Source organism: Tachypleus tridentatus, chromosome 7 (assembly GCF_004210375.1).
Source record: "Tachypleus tridentatus isolate NWPU-2018 chromosome 7, ASM421037v1, whole genome shotgun sequence".
NCBI classification, from domain to species: Eukaryota; Metazoa; Arthropoda; class Merostomata; order Xiphosura; family Limulidae; genus Tachypleus; species Tachypleus tridentatus.
Genome location: NC_134831.1, coordinates 88,971,028 through 88,997,647, shown reverse-complemented (window position 1 = coordinate 88,997,647; position 26,620 = coordinate 88,971,028). Strand labels below are relative to the sequence as shown.

General features: G+C 34.3%; 1 protein-coding gene, 1 long non-coding RNA gene and 1 pseudogene across 3 annotated transcripts in view; 2 read left to right on the top strand and 1 right to left on the bottom strand.

Moving 5' to 3' along the window:
- Positions 1 to 4,933: 4,933 nt before the first annotated feature.
- Positions 4,934 to 25,669, top strand: LOC143256156 (uncharacterized). The gene is made up of 3 exons (XR_013031192.1): positions 4,934 to 5,204; positions 21,182 to 21,290; positions 23,072 to 25,669. It is a non-coding gene; the product is annotated as an uncharacterized LOC143256156 (long non-coding RNA).
- LOC143256154 (glutathione S-transferase Mu 1 pseudogene) lies at positions 14,324 to 15,331 on the top strand (annotated as a pseudogene). Its single transcript, XR_013031190.1, has one exon. The product of XR_013031190.1 is annotated as a glutathione S-transferase Mu 1 pseudogene (transcript).
- LOC143256153 (uncharacterized) overlaps positions 25,031 to 26,620 on the bottom strand; it is a 31,622-nt gene continuing 30,032 nt past the window's right edge. Inside the window, exon 7 of the mRNA XM_076512959.1 lies at positions 25,031 to 26,343. Coding sequence (XP_076369074.1) covers positions 26,321 to 26,343 — 23 coding nt within the window. The 3' untranslated portion in view covers positions 25,031 to 26,320. The remainder of the gene's footprint in view (positions 26,344 to 26,620) is intronic.

Here is a 26,620-nt window from a genome sequence, read left to right as displayed (position 1 = left end):
GAACAGCAGGGACACCGCAGCGCGCTACAACAGGAAGCACTAGCCACAACGGACCGAGTTCTCTGTGGGAAGGCGCAATGTCAAGTGTGAGCCACCAGTGGACCACCAGAAGGTGTTGTTCCCATCATTGCACATTAAACTGGGTCTTATGAAACAATTTGTCACAGCTCTTGATAAGAAGTCTGCAGCGTTCAAGTACCTTCGAGACTTCTTCCCTAAGCTACCTGAGGCAAAGGTCAAAGTTGGTGTCTTCGTTGGACCACAAATAAAAATCCTGGAGTGCACATAATTTCCCAAGAAGTTCAGTAGGAAGGGAAAAAAGCTTGGAGCAGCTTTGTTGTAGTGGTTCGTGTCTTCTTGAGCAACAACAAGGCCGAAAATTGTGTGAAACTGGTTGAGGCTCTGGTGAAGAACTACAGCAAAATGGGCTGCAAGATGTCCCTGAAAGTCCATATCCTTGATGTTCATCTTGATAAATTCAAGGATAACATGGGAACATACTCAGAGGAACAAGGCGAGCGCTTCCACCAAAATATACTGGACTTTGAACGCTGTTACCAAAGAGTGTATAACAAAAATATGATGGAAGACTGTATTTGGGGGCTGGTACGAGAAAGTGATTTACATTACAGTCGCAAATAGAGAAAAACTACTCACTTATAAACATGTTTGTGTAACTTTAAAATAAATACATGTAAATCTTGATTCATATGTTGTTTTATTCAGACCTTATATAAATAAAAATGTGCAAATTTACCCTTTTTAACATAGTAAATAAGTTAATTTCTAAATTTCATTATCCAGGTGACAAAAGCAAAGTTTGAAGGAAATAATGGCCATTTTCTGTACTTTTACAACATAAGCAATTAAGAAATAACACATATTATCCAGGAACAAAATTTGTGTTACATAGTGTTATTTATAACGTGATCATAAATAGTAATTTAAAATTAAATCTTTTCTATCATATGATCATAGGAAGTAATTTAAAATATGAACCTTGTTACTACAGTAGCACTATGTCTTGTGAATCATATGAACGTTGTTACTACAGTAGCGCCATGTCTTGTGAATCATAAGAACCTTGTTACTACAGTAGCACCATGTCTTGTGAATCATATGAACCTTGTTACTACAGTAGTACCATGTCTTGTGAATCATATGAACCTTGTTACTACAGTAGCACCATTTATACTGAATCATATGAACCTTGTTACTACAGTAGCACCATGTCTTGTGAATCATATGAACCTTGTTACTACAGTAGCGCCATGTCTTGTGAATCATATGAACCTTGTTACTACAGTAGCGCCATGTCTTGTGAATCATAAGAACCTTGTTACTACAATAGCACCATGTCTTATGAATCATATGAACCTTGTTACTACAGTAGCACCATGTCTTGTGAATCATATGAACCTTGTTACTACAGTAGCACCATTTATACTGAATCATATGAACCTTGTTACTACAGTAGCACCATGTCTAGTGAATCATGTGAACCTTGTTAGTACAGTACTTCCATGTCTAGTGAATCATATGAACCTTGTTAGTACAGTACTTTCATGTCTAGTGAATCATATGCGCCTCGTTAGTACAGTACTTTCATGTTTAGTGAATCATATGAACCTCGTTAGTACAGTACTTTCATGTCTAGTGAATCATATGAACCTTGTTAGTACAGTACCTCCATGTCTAGTGAATCATGTGAACCTCGTTAGTACAATACTTCCATGTCTAGTGAATCATGTGAACCTCGTTAGTACAGTACTTTCATGTCTAGTGAATCATATGAACCTTGTTAGTACAGTACTTCCATGTCTAGTGAATCATATGAGCCTTGTTAGTACAATACTTCCATGTCTAGTGGATCATGTGAACCTTGTTAGTACAGTACCTCCATGTCTAGTGAATCATGTGAACCTTGTTAGTACAGTACCTCCATGTCTAGTGAATCATGTCAACCTTGATAGTACAGTTCCTCTATGTCTAGTGAATCATGTGAACCTTGTTACTACAGTAGCCCCATTTATACTGAATCATATGAACCTTGTTACTACAGTAGCACCATGTCTTGTGAATCATATAAACTTTGTTACTACAGTAGCACCATGTCTAGTGAATCATGTGAATCTCGTTAGTACAGTACTTCCATGTCTAGTGAATCATATGAGCCTCGTTAGTACAGTACTTTCATGTCTAGTGAATCATATGAACCTCGTTAGTACAGTACTTTCATGTCTAGTGAATCATATGAACCTTGTTAGTACAGTACTTCCAAGTCTAGTGAATCATATGAGCCTTGTTAGTACAATACTTCCATGTCTAGTGAATCATGTGAACCTTGTTAGTACAGTACCTCCATGTCTAGTGAATCATATGAACCTTGATAGTACAGTACCTCCATGTCTAGTGAATCATGTGAACCTTGTTAGTACAATACTTCCATGTCTAGTGAATCATGTGAACCTTGTTAGTACAGTACTTCCATGTCTAGTGAATCATGTGAACCTTGTTAGTACAGTACTTTCATGTCTAGTGAATCATGTGAACCTTGTTAGTACAATACTTCCATGTCTAGTGAATCATGTGAACCTTGTTAGTACAATACTTCCATGTCTAGTGAATCATGAGAACCTTGTTAGTACAGTACCTCCATGTTTAGTGAATCATGTGAACCTTGTTAGTACAATACTTCCATGTCTAGTGAATCATGTGAACTTTGTTAGTACAATACTTCCATGTCTAGTGAATAATGTGAACCTTGTTAGTACAATACTTCCATGTCTAGTGAATCATGTGAACCTTGTTAGGACAGTACCTCCATGTATAGTGAATCATGTGAACCTTGTTAGTACAGTACTTTCATGTCTAGGGAATCATGTGAACCTTGTTAGTACAATACTTCCATGTCTAGTGAATCATGTGAACCTTGTTAGTACAGTACTTCCATGTCTAGTGAATCATCTGAACCTTGTTAGTACAGTACTTCCATGTCTAGTGAATCATGTGAACCTTGTTAGGACAGTACTTCCATGTCTAGTGAATCATGTGAACCTTGTTAGTACAGTACTTTCATGTCTAGTGAATCATGTGAATCTTGTTAGTACAATACTTCCATGTCTAGTGAATCATGTCAACCTTGTTAGTACAATACTTCCATGTCTAGTGAATCATGTGAACCTTGTTAGTACAGTACTTCCATGTCTAGTGAATCATCTGAACCTTGTTAGTACAATACTTCCAAGTCTAGTGAATCATGTGAACCTTGATAGTACAGTACTTCCATGTCTAGTGAATCATGTGAACCTTGTTAGTACAGTACCTCCATGTCTAGTGAATCATGTGAACCTTGTTACTGCAGTAGCACCATGTCTAGTGAATCATATGAACCTTGTTAGTACAGTACTTTCATGTCTAGTGAATCATATAAACCTTGTTAGTACAGTACTTCCATGTCTAGTGAATCATATGAGCTTTGTTAGTACAATACATCCATGTCTAGTGGATCATGTGAACCTTGTTAGTACAGTACCTCCATGTCTAGTCAATCATGTGAACCTTGTTAGTACAGTACTTTCATGTCTAGTGAACCATGTGAACCTTGTTAGTACAATACTTCCATGTCTAGTGAATCATGTGAACCTTGTTAGTACAGTACCTCCATGTCTAGTGAATCATGTGAACCTTGTTAGTACAGTACCTCCATGTCTAGTGAATCATGTGAACCTTGTTAGTACAATACTTCCATGTCTAGTGAATCATGTGAACTTTGTTAGTACAATACTTCCATGTCTAGTGAATAATGTGAACCTTGTTAGTACAGTACTTCCATGTCCAGTGAATCATCTGAACCTTGTTAGTACAATACTTCCAAGTCTAGTGAATCATGTGAGCCTTGATAGTACAGTACTTCCATGTCTAGTGAATCATGTGAACCTTGTTGGTACAATACCACCATGTCTAGTTTGATAATCCCGACCCGTGATGTTCTCAGTTTAATATTTTACTCTGACAATATTTATGATTTAAACAGAGCGACAGTAGCTTCGGATATATACAACACATTCAGCTCATCACAACAAGGTTTCAGAACTGTGAACAAACAGTAATTAATAAAATTAGCACTTCAACTACTTCCGCAAGATGCGTCTTAAGTTCAAAATGTTTATAATTTTTATCAGTTTTTAACAAGCAAGAGTTTTGTTATCAGAAGAACAGTTCTGTAAAAGTATGCTACAAAACCGAATGTCTTTAATCTTGAACTCTAAGAGACAAGACCTCAAGGTCATTTTGATAACTAGTTCTGTTGCACCAGATCACGCTCTCTGATATCATCCTACAAATTAGCCTCAAAAAAAGGAACATGGAAATTAAGTTAATTTTGGATTATTGTTATTTTAACTGAAGTTATGCAACTTCTGTGTGAACTCTGCCGGATAAAACATTCAGGACAGACAGAATAGATATTATACTATTATAAGAACCTAGGAACACTTGTTACATTTATATATCGCACTAACTCCGACCATAAAGAGTTTATTTGTTTCGGTTTGAATACCTGCACCAGCCATCTCTAATTCAGCAAAGAGAAATTAGAGGAAAGGCAGCTAATCATTACCACCCACCGCCAACAGTTGATTACTCTTTTACCAACGAACAGTGAGATCATTCGTTACGCTTTAACGCCCCAACGTGAAGAAGGGTTACATTGTTTGTTGAATCGGGAATTCGAGCCCGTGACCCTCAGTCCATAAAGACACCTGACACAAGTCCTATCCCAGTTGTGGTATGCAAAGTGGAGCATCCTCGAATAAGCGGTAACCCCAAAACAACTAATGCACCCCAACCAAGAGTACGCAACATAACAAAGGAGAGTTTCCGCCTGAAATAGACATAAACGGTACACGGGTTCCCAGAGATAACACAAGTCCTATCCTAGATCTATTTCAAAGATAAAACAGCAGTTCATACTAGTCGTTGGACTTTAACATACTCAATCAACTGCAAAATAGAATGAGTGCTCGTGCTATTCGATATGAACACATACCAATCAACTATGGATTTCTGTGTGATCGGGCTGTCGAAATCAGCTACGAGAGAGAATTACTGTGTACACATTATTGGATACAGGAACGACGACAATGAAGTGCACTTGACGGAGTCCTTAGGAAATAGAAACAGCGCTGCATAGTTACTGTAAGGTACATCGTAGTTACACAGATATGGTAACATCGACTATAAAGAAATTCGTTTTAATAAAATCTATTGTTATTGTTTTAAAACTAAGAGATATTTTCATTAAGTATCGATGATGCCTCTTACTGGATATTCTACATAAAAATAAATTTGTTTGAGTAATGACTGAAGTAGACAAGATAAGGTTAATGTAGATGCAGGTAACTTTGTTTACAGTAAGTTATCACTGAAATAGACAGAGTAAGGTTGATGTAGATACAGCTAACTTTGTTTACAGTAAGTTATGACGGAAATAGACAAAATAAGGTTAATGTAGATACAGGTAACTTTGTTTACAGTAAGTTATGACTGAAGTAGACAGAGTAAGGTTGATGTAGATACAGGTAACTTTGTTTACAGTAAGTTATCACTGAAATAGACAAGGTAAGGTTAATGTAGATACAGGTAACTTTGTTTACAGTAAGTTATGACTGAAATAGACAAGGTAAGGTTAATGTAGATACAGGTAACTTTGTTTACAGTAAGTTATGACTGAAATAGACAAGGTAAAATTAATGTAGATACAGGTAACTTTGTTTACAGTAAGTTATGACTGAAGTAGACAGAGTAAGGTTAATGTAGATATAGGTAACTTTGGGTACAGTAAGTTATGACTGAAATAGACAGAGTAAGGTTAATGTAGATACAGGTAACTTTGTTTACAGTAAATTATGACTGAAATAGACAAGGTAAGGTTAATGTAGATACAGGTACCTTTGTTTACAGTAAGTTATGACTGAAGTAGACAAGGTAAGGTTAATGTAGATACAGGTAACTTTGTTTACAGTAAGTTATGACTGAAATAGACAGAGTAAGGTTGATGTAGATACAGGTAACTTTGTTTACAGTAAGTTAAGACTGAAATAGACAGAGTAAGGTTAATGTAGATATAGGTAACTTTGGGTACAGTAAGTTATGACTGAAATAGACAGAGTAAGGTTAATGTAGATACAGGTAACTTTGTTTACAGTAAATTATGACTGAAATAGACAGAGTAAGGTTAATGTAGATACAGGTACCTTTGTTTACAGTAAGTTATGACTGAAGTAGACAGAGTAAGGTTAATGTAGATGCAGGTAACTTTGTTTACAGTAAGTTATCACTGAAATAGACAAGGTAAGGTTAATGTAGATACAGGTAACTTTGTTTACAGTAAGTTATGACTGAAATAGACAAGGTAAGGTTAATGTAGATACAGGTAACTTTGTTTACAGTAAGTTATGACTGAAATAGACAAGGTAAAATTAATGTAGATACAGGTAACTTTGTTTACAGTAAGTTATGACTGAAGTAGACAGAGTAAGGTTAATGTAGATATAGGTAACTTTGGGTACAGTAAGTTATGACTGAAATAGACAGAGTAAGGTTAATGTAGATACAGGTAACTTTGTTTACAGTAAATTATGACTGAAATAGACAGAGTAAGGTTAATGTAGATACAGGTACCTTTGTTTACAGTAAGTTATGACTGAAGTAGACAAGGTAAGGTTAATGTAGATACAGGTAACTTTGTTTACAGTAAGTTATGACTGAAATAGACAGAGTAAGGTTGATGTAGATACAGGTAACTTTGTTTACAGTAAGTTAAGACTGAAATAGACAGAGTAAGGTTAATGTAGATATAGGTAACTTTGGGTACAGTAAGTTATGACTGAAATAGACAGAGTAAGGTTAATGTAGATACAGGTAACTTTGTTTACAGTAAATTATGACTGAAATAGACAGAGTAAGGTTAATGTAGATACAGGTACCTTTGTTTACAGTAAGTTATGACTGAAGTAGACAGAGTAAGGTTAATGTAGATGCAGGTAACTTTGTTTACAGTAAGTTATCACTGAAATAGACAAGGTAAGGTTAATGTAGATACAGGTAACTTTGTTTACAGTAAGTTATGACTGAAATAGACAAGGTAAGGTTAATGTAGATACAGGTAACTTTGTTTACAGTAAGTTATGACTGAAATAGACAAGGTAAAATTAATGTAGATACAGGTAACTTTGTTTACAGTAAGTTATGACTGAAGTAGACAGAGTAAGGTTAATGTAGATATAGGTAACTTTGGGTACAGTAAGTTATGACTGAAATAGACAGAGTAAGGTTAATGTAGATACAGGTAACTTTGTTTACAGTAAATTATGACTGAAATAGACAGAGTAAGGTTAATGTAGATACAGGTACCTTTGTTTACAGTAAGTTATGACTGAAGTAGACAAGGTAAGGTTAATGTAGATACAGGTAACTTTGTTTACAGTAAGTTATGACTGAAATAGACAGAGTAAGGTTGATGTAGATACAGGTAACTTTGTTTACAGTAAGTTAAGACTGAAATAGACAGAGTAAGGTTAATGTAGATATAGGTAACTTTGTTTACAGTAAGTTATGACTGAAATAGACGGAGTAAGGTTAATGTAGATACAGGTACCTTTGTTTACAGTAAGTTATGACTGAAGTAGACAGAGTAAGGTTAATGTAGATACAGGTAACTTTGTTTACAGTAAGTTATGACTGAAATAGACGGAGTAAGGTTAATGTAGATATAGGTAACTTTGTTTACAGTAAGTTATGACTGAAATAGACAGAGTAAGGTTAATGTAGATACAGATAACTTTGTTTACAGTAAGTTATGACTGAAATAGACAGAGTAAGGTTAATGTAGATACAGGTACCTTTGTTTACAGTAAGTTATGACTGACATAGACAAGGTAAGGTTAATGTAGATATAGGTAACTTTGTTTACAGTAAGTTATGACTGAAATAGACGAAGTAAGGTTAATGTAGATACAGGTAACTTTGTTTACAGTAAGTTATGACTGAAGTAGACAAGGTAAGGTTAATGTAGATTCAGGTAACTTTGTTTACAGTAAGTTATGACTGAAATAGACAGAGTAAGGTTGATGTAGATACAGGTAACTTTGTTTACAGTAAGTTAAGACTGAAATAGACAGAGTAAGGTTAATGTAGATATAGGTAACTTTGTTTACAGTAAGTTATGACTGAAATAGACGGAGTAAGGTTAATGTAGATACAGGTACCTTTGTTTACAGTAAGTTATGACTGAAGTAGACAGAGTAAGGTTAATGTAGATACAGGTAACTTTGTTTACAGTAAGTTATGACTGAAATAGACGGAGTAAGGTTAATGTAGATATAGGTAACTTTGTTTACAGTAAGTTATGACTGAAATAGACAGAGTAAGGTTAATGTAGATACAGATAACTTTGTTTACAGTAAGTTATGACTGAAATAGACAGAGTAAGGTTAATGTAGATACAGGTACCTTTGTTTACAGTAAGTTATGACTGACATAGACAAGGTAAGGTTAATGTAGATATAGGTAACTTTGTTTACAGTAAGTTATGACTGAAATAGACGAAGTAAGGTTAATGTAGATACAGGTAACTTTGTTTACAGTAAGTTATGACTGAAGTAGACAAGGTAAGGTTAATGTAGATTCAGGTAACTTTGTTTACAGTAAGTTATGACTGAAGTAGACAAGGTAAGGTTAATGTAGATACAGGTAACTTTGTTTACAGTAAGTTATGACTGAAGTAGACAAGGTAAGGTTGATGTAGATACAGGTAACTTTGTTTACAGTAAGTTATGACTGAAATAGACAGAGTAAGGTTAATGTAGATATAGGTAACTTTGTTTACAGTAAGTTATCACTGAAGTAGACAAGGTAAGGTTAATGTAGATGCAGGTAACGTTGTTTACAGTAAGTTATGACTGAAATAGACAGAGTAAGGTTGATGTAGATACAGCTAACTTTGTTTACAGTAAGTTATGACTGAAATAGAGAAGGTAAGGTTGATGTAGTTATAGGTAACTTTGTTTACAGTAAGTTATGACTGAAGTAGACAAGGTAAGGTTAATGTAGATGCAGGTAACTTTGTTTACAGTAAGTTATCACTGAAATAGACAGAGTAAGGTTGATGTAGATATAGGTAACTTTGTTTACAGTAAGTTATCACTGAAATAGACAGAGTAAGGTTGATGTAGATACAGGTAACTTTGTTTACAGTAAGTTATGACTGAAATAGACAGAGTGAGGTTGATGTAGATACAGGTAACTTTGTTTACAGTAAGTTATGACTGAAGTAGACAAGGTAAGGTTAATGTAGATGCAGGTAACGTTGTTTACAGTAAGTTATGACTGAAATAGACAGAGTAAGGTTGATGTAGATACAGCTAACTTTGTTTACAGTAAGTTATGACTGAAATAGAGAAGGTAAGGTTGATGTAGTCATAGGTAACTTTGTTTACAGTAAGTTATGACTTAAGTGGATATAGAAACAGATAACTTTGTTTACAGTAAGTTATGACTGAACTAGACAGAGTAAGATTGATTTTCATAAAGATAACTTTGTTTACAGTAAGTTATGACTGAAATAGACAGAGTAAGGTTAATGTAGATACAGGTACCTTTGTTTACAGTAAGTTATGACTGACATAGACAAGGTAAGGTTAATGTAGATATAGGTAACTTTGTTTACAGTAAGTTATGACTGAAATAGACGGAGTAAGGTTAATGTAGATACAGGTAATTTTGTTTACAGTAAGTTATGACTGAAGTAGACAAGGTAAGGTTAATGTAGATTCAGGTAACTTTGTTTACAGTAAGTTATGACTGAAGTAGACAAGGTAAGGTTAATGTAGATTCAGGTAACTTTGTTTACAGTAAGTTATGACTGAAATAGACAGAGTAAGGTTGATGTAGATACAGCTAACTTTGTTTACAGTAAGTTATGACTGAAATAGAGTAGGTAAGGTTGATGTAGTTATAGGTAACTTTGTTTACAGTAAGTTATGACTTAAGTGGATATAGAAACATATAACTTTGTTTACAGTAAGTTATGACTGAACTAGACAGAGTAAGATTGATTTTCATAAAGATAACTTTGTTTACAGTAAGTTATGACTGAACTAGACAGAGTAAGATTGATTTTCATAAAGATAACTTTGTTTACAGTAAGTTATGACGAAAGTGGAGAGAGTAAGGTTGATGTAGATACAGGTAATTTTGTTTGCAGTAAGTAATGACTGAAATAGACAGAGTAAAGTTAACGTACATACCGATAACTTTGTTTACGGAAAGTAATGGATGTAAGAGAACATAGTAAGGTTCAGGTTTTTAAAGAAATATCAAGTGTTTGAAAGGTCTATATCAATGAACGTTTTAGGTTTTCCATAAAAAAACGCGTGATACAAGAGCTCAGTAATGAACTTTAATGTCTGGCCTGTTGTACATAAAAAGTGACCTGTCAAATTAAGGTATTTCCAGTATCGTAAATTGTTATTAAGTTATTATGATATACAATCGAATTAATTATTTTTATCGTGGTTTTCCTTGGAACTTGTTTCGTGTTTAAACTTTACGAAATGTTTTTAGATACCTCCATTTCTCAGACTTGTATTATGCTCGTTCAAATTATGCGATAATTAAAATCCCAACATAATAAAGTTTATGTAATTTTGTTCTTAATCAACCGATCATATGATGAAATTTAACCATTAATACATAAAACTAAATCTTGAAATAACACTTTTATAGCATGTTAATCATACGAAATTGCTTAGTCATCACGAAGTGAACGTATGGATTAAGTAAAAACTTTAGGACTATTTTTTGGCTTTGTTTGTTTACCCTGGGAGTATCCCTAAATATTTGTTTGACATGCGTAAACGTGGCAAGATTGTAAGTGTTGTTATATCTTCGTCGTTTGTTATCGTATACTTTAATCAAACTTTAGATAACGGTAAAGGGGATTACTATATTAAAACACTAGCCGCTTCTCAAGAATATTAAAAGATAATTTGTTTTAAACAAATTTTAAAGAACAATTTATTTTAACTAAACATTATGGGAGGCGTTCCTAAGTGTTTTATGACCAATGAAATTAATTACATTACCGGGAACTTGTCAACTTTCCAAACAGATTTGGAAGACTGTAGATTAGCGAATAATAATAGACGAAAAGAAAATCTCTAAAGGCAACTTTCCTAATTGCTCTTCTTCCTTAGTAAAGCTTTATTTGGCAGTTTTGGCATGATAGTTGTGTTATGGAGCTGAGGTTCTTGGTTTGTATTTCGTTACAGTTAAAATCTTGAGCTCTCTCCATAAAAGGTATTCTTATACATAATAATTGCTGTTAATTGTCCATCAAAACGTGTTGTTAAACCTAATAGCTACCATTATTTGTCAATTAAAAGCATTGTTAAACCTAGTAGCTACCATTATTTGTCAATTAAAAGCATTGTTAAACCTAATAGCTACCATTATTTGTCAATTAAAAGCATTGTTAAACCTAATAGCTACCATTATTTGTCAATTAAAAGCATTGTTAAACAAAATAGTTTCCGTCATTTGTTCATTACAACCTATTCTAAGCATGATAGTTACTGTTATTTGTCTTTTAAAAGTATCGTTAAACCTAATATTTACTGTTATGTGTTCTTTAAAACGTATTTTTAAACAAAATAGTTTCAGTTATTTGTGAATTAAAAGCATTGTTAAACAGCTTAATAGTTGCCGTTACTTTTAACAAGTAATAATCTTAACAAACAAACCTATAATTCTGGTATGTGTTTCTGTAAACCTTTAACTATGGTGAGTGTGTGTTATAATAAACCTATAACTATGGTGAGTATGTGTTATAATAAACCTATAATTATGGTGAGTATATTACTATAAACCCATAACTATATTATGTTATAGTAAGCCTATAACTATGGTGGGTATGTGTTATTATAAACCTACAACTATGATAAATTTATGATATACTAAACCTATCACTATAGTTAGTATGTGTTATACTTTTTTGTGTTAGATAATGTAGCAATTGTGTACAATTTTAAAATAGTCTGACAAGATACGGTGGTTAGGGTGCTGGAATCGCAAGTGCGAGTTACGGGTTCGGATTTTTGACACCAAACATGTTTGCCTTTTTAGTTTTTGGTTTGCATTATAAAATGACGTTCAATTCCAATGTTCGTTATTAAAAGAGTATCCCATGAGTTAGGGGTGGGTGGTGCTGAGTAGCTGCCTTTCCTCTTGCTTATCACTGGAGAGTTAAGAATAACTAGCAAAGATAACCCTCGCGTAGTATTCTGCGAAATTCAAACTAAAACAAACACATGACGTATGTACACAGAACATGAAATAATACTCGACCGATAAATACTTGTTTCATTTTCCCGAAAATAGGAGAAAGACCATATAGAGCGCCACCCGTTGTAACCACTCGCATTACAAAACAGTAATGTGTTGTCTGTCTATCTGTCAGTAGACGCTAAAATGACGCCGCACGAGAAACAGTTAACGTTTCAATTTGTACTTTTGTGACAGTAAAGAATTATGCACTCTATAGGCTACTGCACAGTATGATATGTGACCTTCAAAACCAAGAAATAAAAACATTTCTTAATTTTGGTGTTATTTAATCATCAAACAGAACACTTTCTGAGAACCTGATAATGTACATTTACTATATATCTAAATATATAAAAGATTTTATTCACCTGGATACTAGTTATAGTAACCTATAACCCTCCCTAAATGTTTCTATCAGTTACTACTACAAGCTGTAAAGTGCCAGCAATGCTGCATGAGTTTGGTTTGGTTTGAATCTCGCGCAAAGCTACACGAGAGGGCTATCCGCGTTAGCCGTCCCACATTTAACAATGTAAGACCAGAGAGGAGGCAGCTAGTAATCACCACCCACCGCCAACTCTTGGGCTACTTTTTTACCAACGAAAAGTGGGATTGACCGTCACATTATAATGCCTTCACGGCTGAAAAGGCGAACGTGTTTGGTGTGTCGGGAATTCGAACTGGCGACCCTCAGATTACGCTGCATGAAATAGTCACATTTCTCTCAAGGCTATTCTTAACTGATATTGGAGAAAAGATAGAGAACAAACAAATGATACAGAAAACAAAGCTAAAGAGAGATAAAAATAATACAATAGGGGGCGGTTCAGTGAGTGTACGACTGACTTTATCTCTGTTTTCACTCAGTAAAGGATATTTCTTAACCATGTTAAAATCTACAGTCTAATATAAACTTTCTTAATCTAATATTTTTTAAAAGATTCTACTTCTAACTTTTCATTAAGTCTAAGTAAAGATACACAAAGTATGCCCTTTATGTCCCAGTTTTCCCCTGAAAAAAAGAATGGTCCACCTTTTAGAATTGTTAAGGTTATAGGGTTTTTATTTCATTTCTTGGCTTGTTTTCAATTTCACGCAAAGCTACACGAGGGCTATCTGCGCTAGCCTTCCCTAATTTAGCAGTGTAAGACTAAAGGGAAGGCGACTAGTCATCACCACCCACCGTCAACTCTTGAGCTACTCTTTAGCCAACAAAATAGTGGTATTGACCATCATATTATAACACCACCATGGCTGAAAGTACGAATATATTTGATGTGACGGGGATACGAAATCGCGACCCTCGGATTACGAGTCGAGTGCTTAAACCAGCTGGCCATGCTGGGAAATTTCATTTCTATCAAAACTTCTTTAACCTACGCGTTTTTCCAACACCAACAAAGTGCTAATTTAAAATCCCAAGTTCACGATTAAAAAATTTACTTTTTCGGTGGGATAATGGTAAGTCGATAGACTTACAAAGCTAACATCCGAGGTTTTATCCCCGTTTAAATAATCCTTTTCGTACACAGCAATAAAGAGAAATAAACAGAATTTTTTTCCATCATTATTCAATATACTTTATAACATTAATTATTTGGCTGACAAATCAAACGTTCGATGTGACCGACGTTTAATGCTTTATGTTCCGTGTAACTGAAATGTAGCACATCACACCTGTTGTGACTGTGAAATATAACATTTTGTGAGTCGCATGACTGTGATATCTTATTCGTGTATAATTCTTCCAGAGCCTTTCCTGAATTGATAGCGTTACTATGAAGGTTAGGTTAGACTTAACATAGATAAGAAAGAAGTATTCTTTTGTGTGTAAATATGTTACTTCTACAAGCAAGCTTGCTCGTGTAACTTACCTAAGAGTGATAATGAAACTCAGTGTGATAAGCACATGATAATCTTCTATATAAGAAACAGGGAAGGTCGTAAGTTTTAAAGAGAATTGCAACATGTCGCCTGTGCTCGGTTACTGGAAACTTAGGGGGCTGTGTGAGCCTATCCGTTACCTGCTGGCATACAGTGGAACCGACTTTGAAGAAAAGCTATACATTCCTGGCGATCCCCCCGAATGGGGTCGTGGAGAATGGGAGGTAGATCGACTGTCTTTAGGCCTAGATTTTCCTAATATTCCTTACTACATCGATGGTGATCTCAAGTTGACCCAGAGTATAGCCATTATGAGGTATCTTGCTCGTAAAAATGACCTCGACGCCAAGTCAGAAGAGGAACGAATCCGCACGGATCTCGTGGAGCAGCAATTGTGTGACTTCAGGTGGGGATTGATTAGAGTGGCTTATGTTCCGCCGGCAATTTATGGAAACATGCGGACAAACTACCTGGGACGTCTACCTGAACAGTTAAGATGGTTGTCCGAGTTCCTCGGTTCTGGACAATGGCTAATTGGTGATAGAGTGACCTATGTCGACTTTATTTTCTACGAAGCCCTAGATCAGCACCGCGTATTTGATCCAGACTGCCTAAAGGACTTCTCCAATCTCCAGCGTTTCATGACTCGATTCGAAGAACTTCCGGCCATCAAGAAGTACATGGAGTCTGATATGTTCCGCTGGTATCCTCTGTACGCTCCGTTCGCTTCATTCGGAGGAACATTCAGCCCGAACAAACCCGAGAAGGCCCTAGAAATGTTTCCTAATTCATACGTAGACATGGGCTATTCTTCCCCTTGGAATAATGTGTGAAAACAAACGACAGCGGATGTTTTATCTAATTTTTACCGAAAGTCAGTAGTATATGTTTCTAGTAAGACCTTGTAAGTAAACACTGTTACGTTAAATGTTTTTCTTCAGGCTTATGTAACTAGTAAAACCTGTGTCGTATTCCGATGTTTTTTTTATTAAACTTTAGACTACTCTAAATTCTCATTATGATGTATTCATATGTGTAAAGTAATAAACCGTTAAAGTATGAGAAAGTATTGAAGTTAATAAGGAAGTCACTTGAAATGTATCTTACAGAATTCCTGAATGAATGAAGTTTTCTGGTCTCAATGATGAACACTTATAACGAAATTTGAGGTAAAATAGAACGAAGTGATGACGTCATGTGCAAATAGTCCGGTCAAGACTGGAACTGTTCATAAAGTTTAAAAATAAAATAGTTCTTATGAAACTTATCCCTCCCCATACCAATGTTAGGGTTTACAAACTAAAATTGGGTTTTCAAAAAAATCTACCGTTGTTTAGTTTCGTCCTTAACACCAAAAACAAAAGTGACAAAATTCTACTTATTGCAAAATAACTTGTAATTTATAAAAAAAAAAGATGAACTGTTAGAGTCACTTGTACTCTGTTATATTATTTTACTGATAAACTGTGTGACTTTTCACTCAGAGGTCAAGGCCGAGAGTTCTACACTAAAATCGGTTACTTCATTGAAAATCAATATCGTATAGCAGGTCGAGGTCAAGTTGGTGAACGTATCATTGAAACTAAAAGAGGGGGTCTAATGAGAATAATCAAAGTTATTTAATGGATTATAAGCTTACTAGAAGCCGGATGACGCTTACTAGAAGCCGGATGAAGCTTATTAGAAGCCGGATGACGCTTACTAGAAGCCGGATGAAGCTTACTAGAAGCCGGATGACGCTTACTAGAAGCCGGATGAAGCTTACTTGAAGCCAGATGACGCTTACTAGAAGCCGGATGAAGCTTACTTGAAGCCGGATGACGCTTACTAGAAGCCGGATGACGCTTACTAGAAGCCGGATGAAGCTTACTTGAAGCCGGATGACGCTTACTAGAAGCCGGATGAAGCTTACTAGAAGCCGGATGACGCTTACTAGAAGCCGGATGACGATCACTTAATTAAACAACTGGATTTCCTGTCGGTCTGGTCTGTCATATATAACTACTCCAGCTCCGTCTTCCATTATACAATAAAGACCTCAACTGACAAGAACGTAATTATAATCTTACAAAGCCTGGTGAAAAGATGAACCGTTCACTGTCTCGTTAAAAGCAATATTGTTGCAGTGATTGGTTAAACAATTGCGGATGACATATATAAAGTTTAGAAGGCCTGAGTAATGAGGCCTAACTTTGTTTCTAGAATATTCCGTGAAACACGTAAAGTATAGGAGCAGCTATTAAGCCTAGAATATGTTTGTTATTAAACACGAAATTGCACAACAAGCTAACTGTGCTGTGCCCAGCTTTAGAGAGACCAAAACACTCTCTTGTTTCTTGACATAATAATGAAACAGTTTATTCGCTACCAAGAGATACAGCAATACAAAGCCATGGGTATATCGGACACCTACGTATATAGCGAAAACTACGATTAATTATTAATTAGTTTAAACCTTACGTCATGAATGTTAGTTTGATGCCCTTTTTCGGGCAAGAAGGGCTTTTGGGCGTAGGGGTTCCATGCCGGACCTTCTTGAATAGCCGGTGTACCATCCAATAGTCCATGGTTTATTCCATTTTTATTTCAGTTCACTTACTATTTGAATGCTTTCAACACACGTATCAAAGTTTTGCTGTTATGATACGTGAAACTAACCAGGTCATTTCTAAGTTATACGAAAGTGGAAGGTTTTATTAATGTTGTGTGTAGTTCAAATTATAATTGATTATAGAACCAAATATGATGTAATAAGTTTCCCTAAACTATACACAGTAATAAGTTTCACTCAACTATAGAGAGTAATATAATAAATTTTCACTGAACTATAGAGTGTAAAACAGTAAAATTTCACCGCACTCTACAGTATAATATAATGAATGTTCACTGAACTCTACAGTGTAATATAGTAAACTTTCACTGAACTACAAAGTATATAATAGTAAATTTTCAAAGAATTATGAAGTGTAATGTAGTAAATTTTCACTAAACTATATACACAGTAATTCATAGTAACATTTCCCTGAACTACACAGTGTAATATGTTTCACTGAATTATAGAGTTTAATATAGTAACTTCTCAATGAACTATAGAGTGTAATATAGTAAATATTCACTGAACTACACAGTGTATTATAATAAGGTTTCACTGAACTATAGAGTGTAATATAGTAAATATTCACTGAACTACACAGTGTATCACAGTAAGTTTTAATGAACTATACAGTGTAATATGTTTCACTGAATTATAGAGTTTAATATAGTAACTTCTCAATGAACTATAGAGTGTAATATGGTAAATATTCACTGAACTACACAGAGTATCACAGTAAGTTTTCATGAACTATACAGTGTAATATAGTAAATTTTCAAAGAACTATACATTGTAATATAACAAATGTTCACTGAACCACACATAGTAATAAGATTCACTAAACTATACAATGTATTATAATACATTTTCACTGTACTATACCGTGTAATATAGTAAATTTTCACTGAACTACACAGTATATTATAGTAACTATTACCCGAACTACACAGTGTATTATAGTAACTTTTCACTGAACTACACAGTGTTGTATTGTAAATCTTCGATGACCTATATAGTGTAACACAGTAAATTTACACTGATCTACACAGTGAATTATAGTATATTTTTATTAAACTATACATTGTATTGTAATAAATTCCACTGAACTACACAGTGTAATAAGTTCCACTGACGTATACAGTGCAATATAGTAAATTTTCCTTGAAGTATTGAGTGTAATGTAGTAAATTTTTACGAACTACACAAAGAAATAAGTTTCAGTAAACTATATAAAACTGAAATAGAAACCCTTTTAACCAAAGCGCTTTCGAAAGACGGACCTTTCTTCTTCAGGGGCAATCTGGCAGTTGTTTAGGAATATTATTAATATTTCTAAGGAAATATCAGCCCCCAGGGGTGCTAAACAGTCCTCCTTCAGCCCCGCACTTTGTAGAAATTAAGAATTTTGACCAAATGATTATTAATAATTAATAATTTGGGTTAAAACGATTGATAAGTTTAACATGGAACTTGTCAGCACGAGTCTGGCAGGAGTGGCAGCTGACAAAGTGGAGGCGAAGTCAACGCCCGATTGAAGAAGAAGCAGTTAACATATCAAGAAAATGTCAAACTGAAACGGGCCAATTCAGGGCCGGGCGTGGGATCGATGGGTCATATTGATATACAGATCCTAGCTGGGATATACAGATCGATAGGTCATATTGCCCAAGCTGGGATATACAGATCGATGGGTCATATTGCCCTAGCTGGGATATACAGATCGATAGGTCATATTGCCCTAGCTGGGATATACAGATCGATGGGCCATATTGCCCTAGCTGGGATATACAGATCGATGGGTTATACTGCCCTAGCTGGGATATTGTTTGTTTGTTTGTTTGTTTTTGAATTTCGCACAAAGCTACTCCAAGGCTATCTGTGCTAGCCGTCCCTAATTTAGCAGTGTAAGACTAGAGGGAAGGCAGCTAGTCACCACCACGCTTAACACGCTTGGCCATGCCGGGCCTAGCTGGGATATACAGATCCAATGCCTAAGATTTAGGTGTTCGGGAAACAGGAGTACCCCAAGAAAAACCCCCCACTCACGGCCTGGGTGCCGAATAATCTACCCAGACAGTGGCCGGAAGTAGCTGTGGGGAAAGAAAGTCTGGGTTAATAATGCATACAGGAATTTAAAATAAGTAAATAAAAACGTAAGAGGCTTATGGCGGAACTGTAGAAGTAGGTGGTTTATTGTAGCTTTGGATGAACTGCTTGCGCTTCGCTTGTAATCCTTCGAGGAAATTCAATGTGGGCTTTGGTTCAGAGATGCATAGAAGTGGTGAAGGTAAACGTGAGTTCTCTGCTTGTGCTCCCTGGATGCGTTGTTTGATGGTGGTCTGGATTGATTTGTGATTACTAGTAGCCTTAGGTAGTAACTTCTGGATGTTCGTGACCACAAAGTCTATCTAGACTGACGCGTCTGTAATTTCAGGTCGTGTGGTTTGTATCTGTTTTGAGGTTGTAAGTTTTGAAATAATAGTTGTGGTCTGGCAGTATTTGTTGTCTGTCTTCTTGGGATCAGTAAGTCCAGATATGTTGCTAAGGGTGGAGGTTGAGGGCGCCGAGGTTGAGCTGGATGAGCATGCTTAGGTGTCTTTCTTGATTGGAACTGGACTTGGCGGTAAATCGGTGTTTGACTGCTGAAAGTCGTCCGTAGGTTGCATGTTTCGTCTGGAAGTGTTATATGACTACTGGTGGGTGAAGCGGCGACGTGGTCGTTCGGTGCTAAAATTAAAGATATGGTAGAAACAACCATTGTGCAAAATACAGTCAGCACTATGTTTTGAAGTTGTTACTAACTTGAAAAAGTAGGTGAGCCGGTTGGTATGTTTAGAAAATATCCGATGTACTGCATGTAGCTTGGTTTGGGTTTGATTTTAAATTGTGTGTTTGATTTCGTCGTGCTCGATGCTTGGGTGGACGCCTGTAAGGAAAACTGAGAAGAGGCTGACAGACTTTGGAATGGATATAATATGTGTGTATTTTTAAGAACTGTACTTAGATGTTTAAATAAAAAATATACAGGTAACACCTGTAGAGTGATTAATAAAGATATGTTTATATAAATCAAGTATAGATAACATCTGGAGAGTGATTAATAAAGATATGTTTATATAAATCAAGTATAGATAACACCTGGAGAGTGACTAATAAAGATATGTTTATAGAAATCAAGTATAAATAACACCTGGAGAGTGATTAATAAAGATATGTTTATAGAAATCAAGTAAAGATAACACCTGGAGAGTGATTATTAAATATATGTTTGTATAAATCAAGTATAGATAACAACAGATTTATATAAATCAAGTATAGATAACACATGGAGAGTGATTAATAAACATATGTTTATATAAATCAATTTAAAAACAATAATTATTTCATTAAAAAGTAAGTGAAGAATAAAGTTATTTTTCTGACAGATGAACTAATGACCGGAGATCACTGATTCCTGGACCTAGATTAATTGAGAAATGTTGAACAGTGTTTAACTTAGTAATCCAATATGTTTCTTTTATTTCTCTGTCTGCTTTTGTTTTGAGTCCTGTTTCAATGTCAGTGAGAGTAATAACCTTAATCGAATGACTGAGTTGGTTGAGGTGTTCAGCGACAGGAGGATCTTTTTCAGTGTTAATAGAGGATTTGTTAATGTTAAAACGTTCTCTGTTTGTGTATGTTCTATATACTGATAATTGCATATTTTTCACTGTATAAGGTGAATGGTGGTTTTTGTTTCACAAGTGATTTCTTTAGATATTTTAAAATTCCGTTGATTTTGGTTGTCGGAAAATGAGTAAGTGGTTTGTACGAATTTGCAGGTTTGACAACGGGCTTTATTGTACGTACGACAGCCATTTTGGGGTGGAGTGTAATTTATTTTTGTGTGAACAAAGATATCTTTTAGGGTTCTGTTTTTTTGGAAGGAAACAACGGGACCTTCAGGAAATATCTGTTTGAGACGTCTGTCGAGCTGTAGTAGATAAAAATGTTTTTTTCAGAATTCGTGAACCATTTCTGAGTTTAAAATGGTAGGTAATAACAAGAGTAATACTATTTGAAAGTTTATTATTACTCTGGTTTTATTATTACTATTATTGTTATTACTATTATTATTATTTTATTATTACTCTGGTTTAGGATGTTTTTCCCGCTGAGTATTGTTAGCCTTCTCAAGTTGTTTGTCGATTTTGATTTCTTTGTACTCTCTCTGTAACATGGTTAGTTTTATATCCTTAGTGTCTTTTCTGTAATTTATTTCATCTGGACATATTTTCTTGATTCTAAGAGCTTGACTGTAGATAATGTTTCTTTCAGAGTGAGAGGGGTGACATCTTTTAAAGTGAAGATACTGTGGTCTGTCTGTAGGCTTTTTGTACAAGTCTGTTTTTAAAATGCCGTTTTTTCACAAAAACTGTTACATCAAGTAAGTGAATTTGTGTAGGTAAATATCGCAAATAAACTTAATTGTTTTGTGAAAGGAGTTTGCAAGTGTGATAAATTCTTTAAGTGATTGAAGGTCGGCTGTCCAAATGAAAAATATGTCGTCTATGTAACGTTACCATGTATAAGATTTTACAAGATGAGTTGTAAAGGCTAGTTTTCAATATGACTCATAAAGATATTGGCATAATTGGGAGCCATTTTGGTATCCATTGCAGTATCGTTAACTTGAATGTAGTGCTCGTAACTAAATTCGAAGTTGTTCAGAGCTAGAACGAGACTGGCAAGATCGGTTATTGTTTGAGATTCTGATTGGTTAGTGAGGTTTAATGCGGACTTTAGAGTTTCTAGTCCTTTATCATGTGGGATATTGGTGTAAAGGGAAGAAACATTCATCGTACAAAGAAAACTATTTTGTGGTAACTGTCTGTCAGTGTTAATATCTTCTATGATGTTAAGAAAGTAGGTAGTGTCCTTTTTGTAAGAGGAGAGTACAGGGGATACTTTTGTGTGTTGAAACATCCATCGTACAAAGAAAACTATTTTGTGGTAACTGTCTGTCAGTGTTAATATCTTCTATGATGTTAAAAAAGTAGGTAGTGTCCTTTTTGTAAGAGGAGAGAGTACAGGGGATACTTTTGTGTGTTGGTCAACAAAAGCAGACAGCTTTTCAGTAGCCATGTTTATATTAGGAATTATGGGTCGACCAGGATTTGTTTTTTGTTTGGAATTTGGATAAGAGATAAAATTTACCAGGAAAATCTTGTCTGAGTATCAAATACTGAAAGGTTTCTTTGTTTATTTTATTGTATTTGAGGAGTTCTTTAAGTTCATCAGTTATGGTTTTTAATAAACTGAGTTGTAGGATCATGTGAGAATTTTTTTGTATAGAAATTAATGTCCTCAAGCTGGCTTCCATGATAAAGTCATTTTTGTCAAGAATAACAATAGCTCCACCGTTGATTGCTGCCTTTACTGTGATATTGTTATTCGATTCAAGATTGTTTAAAGCATTTCTTTCGTTTTGGTTTATGATGGATAATGATTAAAAAGAACCTTTCAACCCTTTTTGGATAAAAATAAAATAATATTGTTTCATCAGGCAAAATAATTCTATGTTTCTTTAGGACGCAATCTTGTATAATGAACAAATGTACACTATGTACAGACTCTTAGATGACCACATCTTACTTCTAAAATGATTAAAGACATATTACAAAGTGAAAGTGATTTTTCTTTCAGTGACCAGTTTCGGAAGTGTCCTTGTGTTGTTTTTGACCAAGAACTGAGTTTTGTTGGTCACAATACACCAGATTTTCATTCGAAGATGACTACTAGAAATTCCACCCACCTTTCGTGTCTAAATAAAAAAAGTGCTAAACAGAGGGAATATTTAAATTCATTAGTGCTGCAATGTTGCCCTCTTAGGTCAAAAATTATAACTAGGGCTGGGTGAATCATACATACTCTTATCAACCGGCAAACTTTATAACCTAAGGAAACAGAATTTTATAATGTAGTGCCATCTAGGAACTGAACAAAAAATACTTAATGACATTTTTATTTTAATCATTAATAAAGACACTTGAATATATAGAGAAACTGGTTAATTCTTTTAACTAGAAAAGTACTATTGATGCAATATTTAAAGTAATCATTTGATGTTTTTATAACAATTTTACATTTAAAAAATGTATTTTTGTAACGTCAAGTGCTAAAACCTGTAATATATTCCAAAGTGCAGTTACTGGTTGTTATTTTCAGATTTTCTGTCATAAAGGTTGCGTTACTTCCCAATATAAGTTTGACAGTAACACTAAAGGTTAAAGCAACGTTTCGGCAAATGGAATCATTGGTTCAATCAAAAGTACTAGCAGGATCAGGACAAGCAATATCATGGGATCAATTGATCAGAAGTATCAATTGGATCTGGATAAGCAGAATATATAAATAGAAAAGATCAGAAGTATCAGTTGGATCTGGACAAGTAGGATATATAAACAGAAAAGGTCAGAAGTATCAGTTGGATCTGGACAAGCAGGATGTACAAAGAGAAGAGGTAAAAAATATCAGTTGGATCTGGACAAGTAGGATGTATAAACAGAAGAGGTAAAAATATCAGTTGGATCTGGACAAGCAGGATATATAAATAGAAAGACGTCAGAAGTTATTTAGTTGGCCAGATAATATATTCTTCTTTAATTATTCATAACACAATTATTAATTATTTATTTGAATATAAAATGCTCTATGTGAAAAGAAATTACAAAGCCAAATTGACGGAAATACATTTTGTTTCGTAGTTTTAGAATGGAAACAGTCGATACCATAATGTAAGTAAAGTAATCCAAGTTCTGACAGCGGAATTAGAACATGGTTTATCATGATTTTTTGCTGTCCTTCTATAAATACAAGTTGATCATTCGGAGGTTCGAACATATCAAAATTATAGTTCATTAACCTACACCTTGAATACGGTTAATCGAACAAAACTGAAAAAAATAATCAAACTTTATTATGTATTTTTAAACCAGCTCGTTCCGTCCCAGATATGAGAACTAATTAATTAAAAGACTAGTTAATTTGAAAATTATTTTCGTTAACTTCGTAGCAAAGAATACAATTACATTTGAAGGAAAAAACGAAATGGTGGATAATTTGTAACGTTTATTTATCAGAATTTTATAAATATTAATGTCTCTAATACTTTTATGAGCCGAAAAAGCAATATATAATCAATACAATTAATGACTGGTTTTATGTTATCTTTAAATTTTTATATGAATTTTTTCCACTTTTTAAGATTTTGAATTATAGTCGTAAGTTTGTATATACATACCTCACAGCTTACAAAATCTTACGGTCACTTTGTGAATCTTTTCTTTATAATATTTATAGGATTTTAATAAAAGATAGAAACATTGTCATACATTACTAATTCGAATGTAGCCTGACTTTACACGTGAAGCTCACGCGATGTTCCCAAAAATTCCACCATGTTTAACACCTCGTAAACATCTCTGAACTTTACACCATTCATACTTTAAGTCTCGATGATTGGTTAAGTACTGGCTATAGAACACAAAAAGTATGAAATGCGAAACAGTTCGCCGAGATTATCTTTCGTATCTTTATATTTTCGTCACTATTTTAGACATTCTCGATCTCTGTAAAGAAGATATGAAAGAAATGTGCAGTTTGTGGTATTCTTAAGAAATGCGACTGTTTTTTGTTTAATAAGTCCGTAATAAAGATTACCATTCGTTCCGGTAAAATCCTACAAAACCTTTATCGTTCGTTCTATAAGTCAGCTTTTCTACTGACCGAAGTAACTAAACTTTATTCGATGTTAATTAGGAAATTCAATAGGAATTTCAGTATCTATACCTATTATTTATTATATCAATACATTGCATTGTTTGTTATTGCAATACACTGTTTAGTGATTTAGTAGCTAGATGTATTGTTTATTATAAAATATATCGTTTATTTTAACAATAATTTAGTGGCTATACTTGTTATTTATTATAAAATACAGTACATTATTTATTTTAACAATAAGTTAGTGGTTAGAGATATTGTAATTTTCTTTAAAGTTCCGTAGATAATGTAATACAAATCCCCATGGAGATTACAAATAATATTGGGCTTAACGTTTTTCATAAAACATAATACATAAATATAGACATGAGTATTTTTACATAAACAGACAAAATACGCCTCTTTTACACACACCAACTTTATTGCGTTACTTACAATATAATGCCCTCACTGGTTAGAAGAAAACAAAGCATGTTAAGTTACTCGCTAGATGTGAATATCCCCACGAATTATAGCCATGTTTACTTTAGCCTAAAACAACATATTCGTCTGCTTACTTCAAGTTTGTTTCTATAGTTGAACTTACTATCTAACAATACGTCACCGCGTAACTTTAGCTGTAATACAGATAAAAGGGATTGCTATAAGTGAAATATTCTAATACACCAAACTACGTCATTCTCTCCATAAATGCACATTCCAAAAGAATAATTTGATAATCATGACAAGGACTTTGAGCTTTACATGAGCCAGGAAAAACAATATATATATCGCTGGTTTTCTAAATAGAAGACACTATTAAAAATTGAACTCGCATTCTTTTCGGGTAAGTGTAATAGATACAATGTATAACAACTAGATAATGTGGCGTATGTACATCACGTGTTGAATGAATTTTAATAACTAGATAATGTGACGTATATACATCACGTGTTGAATGAATTTTAATATATTCAGTGACGTTCAGTAATTCCTGATCTATCAATCTACCAAAAGTAAAATTCAACCCCGGAAAATTTTGTGGATAATTAATATAACGTCTGACTAGGAAGAAGTACATGTCAGAAAACAAAATCTTCGACTAATTAGAATGTTTTAGAAATTGCGGTTAATCAAATTTTGACACGATACTGGCTGGTATCTTAACTTTAATTACTTTGTTCTAGAAGTAAACGTTAAATTTCCACAAAAACTAGACTGAACAAATTTTTTTCATTAATTAAACCTGCACAACTAAAATAAAAATAATGTTTCATTGTCATTTAAATATATCAATGAGACCAAACAATTTTAGTTGTTGTTTTTTTGCATTGTAAAGAATTATATCTTCATGAGTTAAACACACTGCTGGTTTATGGACTAACAATGTGTTATGTTTATCAAAGCTGACTCATGAACCACTAGTATATTATGTTTTTCAAGATGGTTCATGAATCAACTCTGATAAACATAATTTACTCCTGGTTCATCAGTCATCTCTGATAAACATAACACACTGCTCGTTAATGTGTAAGCACCGATGAATATCAGGCGCTGCTGCTTCACGAGTCCGCATTCACGAACATAAAAATAAGACCTTGCTGGTACATGAGTCCGTTCTAACGAACCATAAAGGTACTGATAAGACATGAGTCAGTCCTGACGAACCTTACACATTGCTGATTCAGTTGGTTTGTGAGTCACTCTTTTAGCCTAAAAGTCAGTTCCTTGGTATCCTGATGATAAAACAAAAATATTAATTGAATATAATACGCGTATTTAATGTAATTTATATACATTTAATATAGCACATATATTTAACACAATGTCTATATATATTTAATATATTACATATATTTAAAACAATATATTTATATACATATACTGAATATAGTACATACATTTAATACAATATACGAGGGCTTTTCAAAAAATACGCGGACTGTTTGAATTGCGCGTCTCCAGTTGGTTCCAGAGAGTCCGCTTGGTGTCGCTAGGTTCGCACAGATCAGC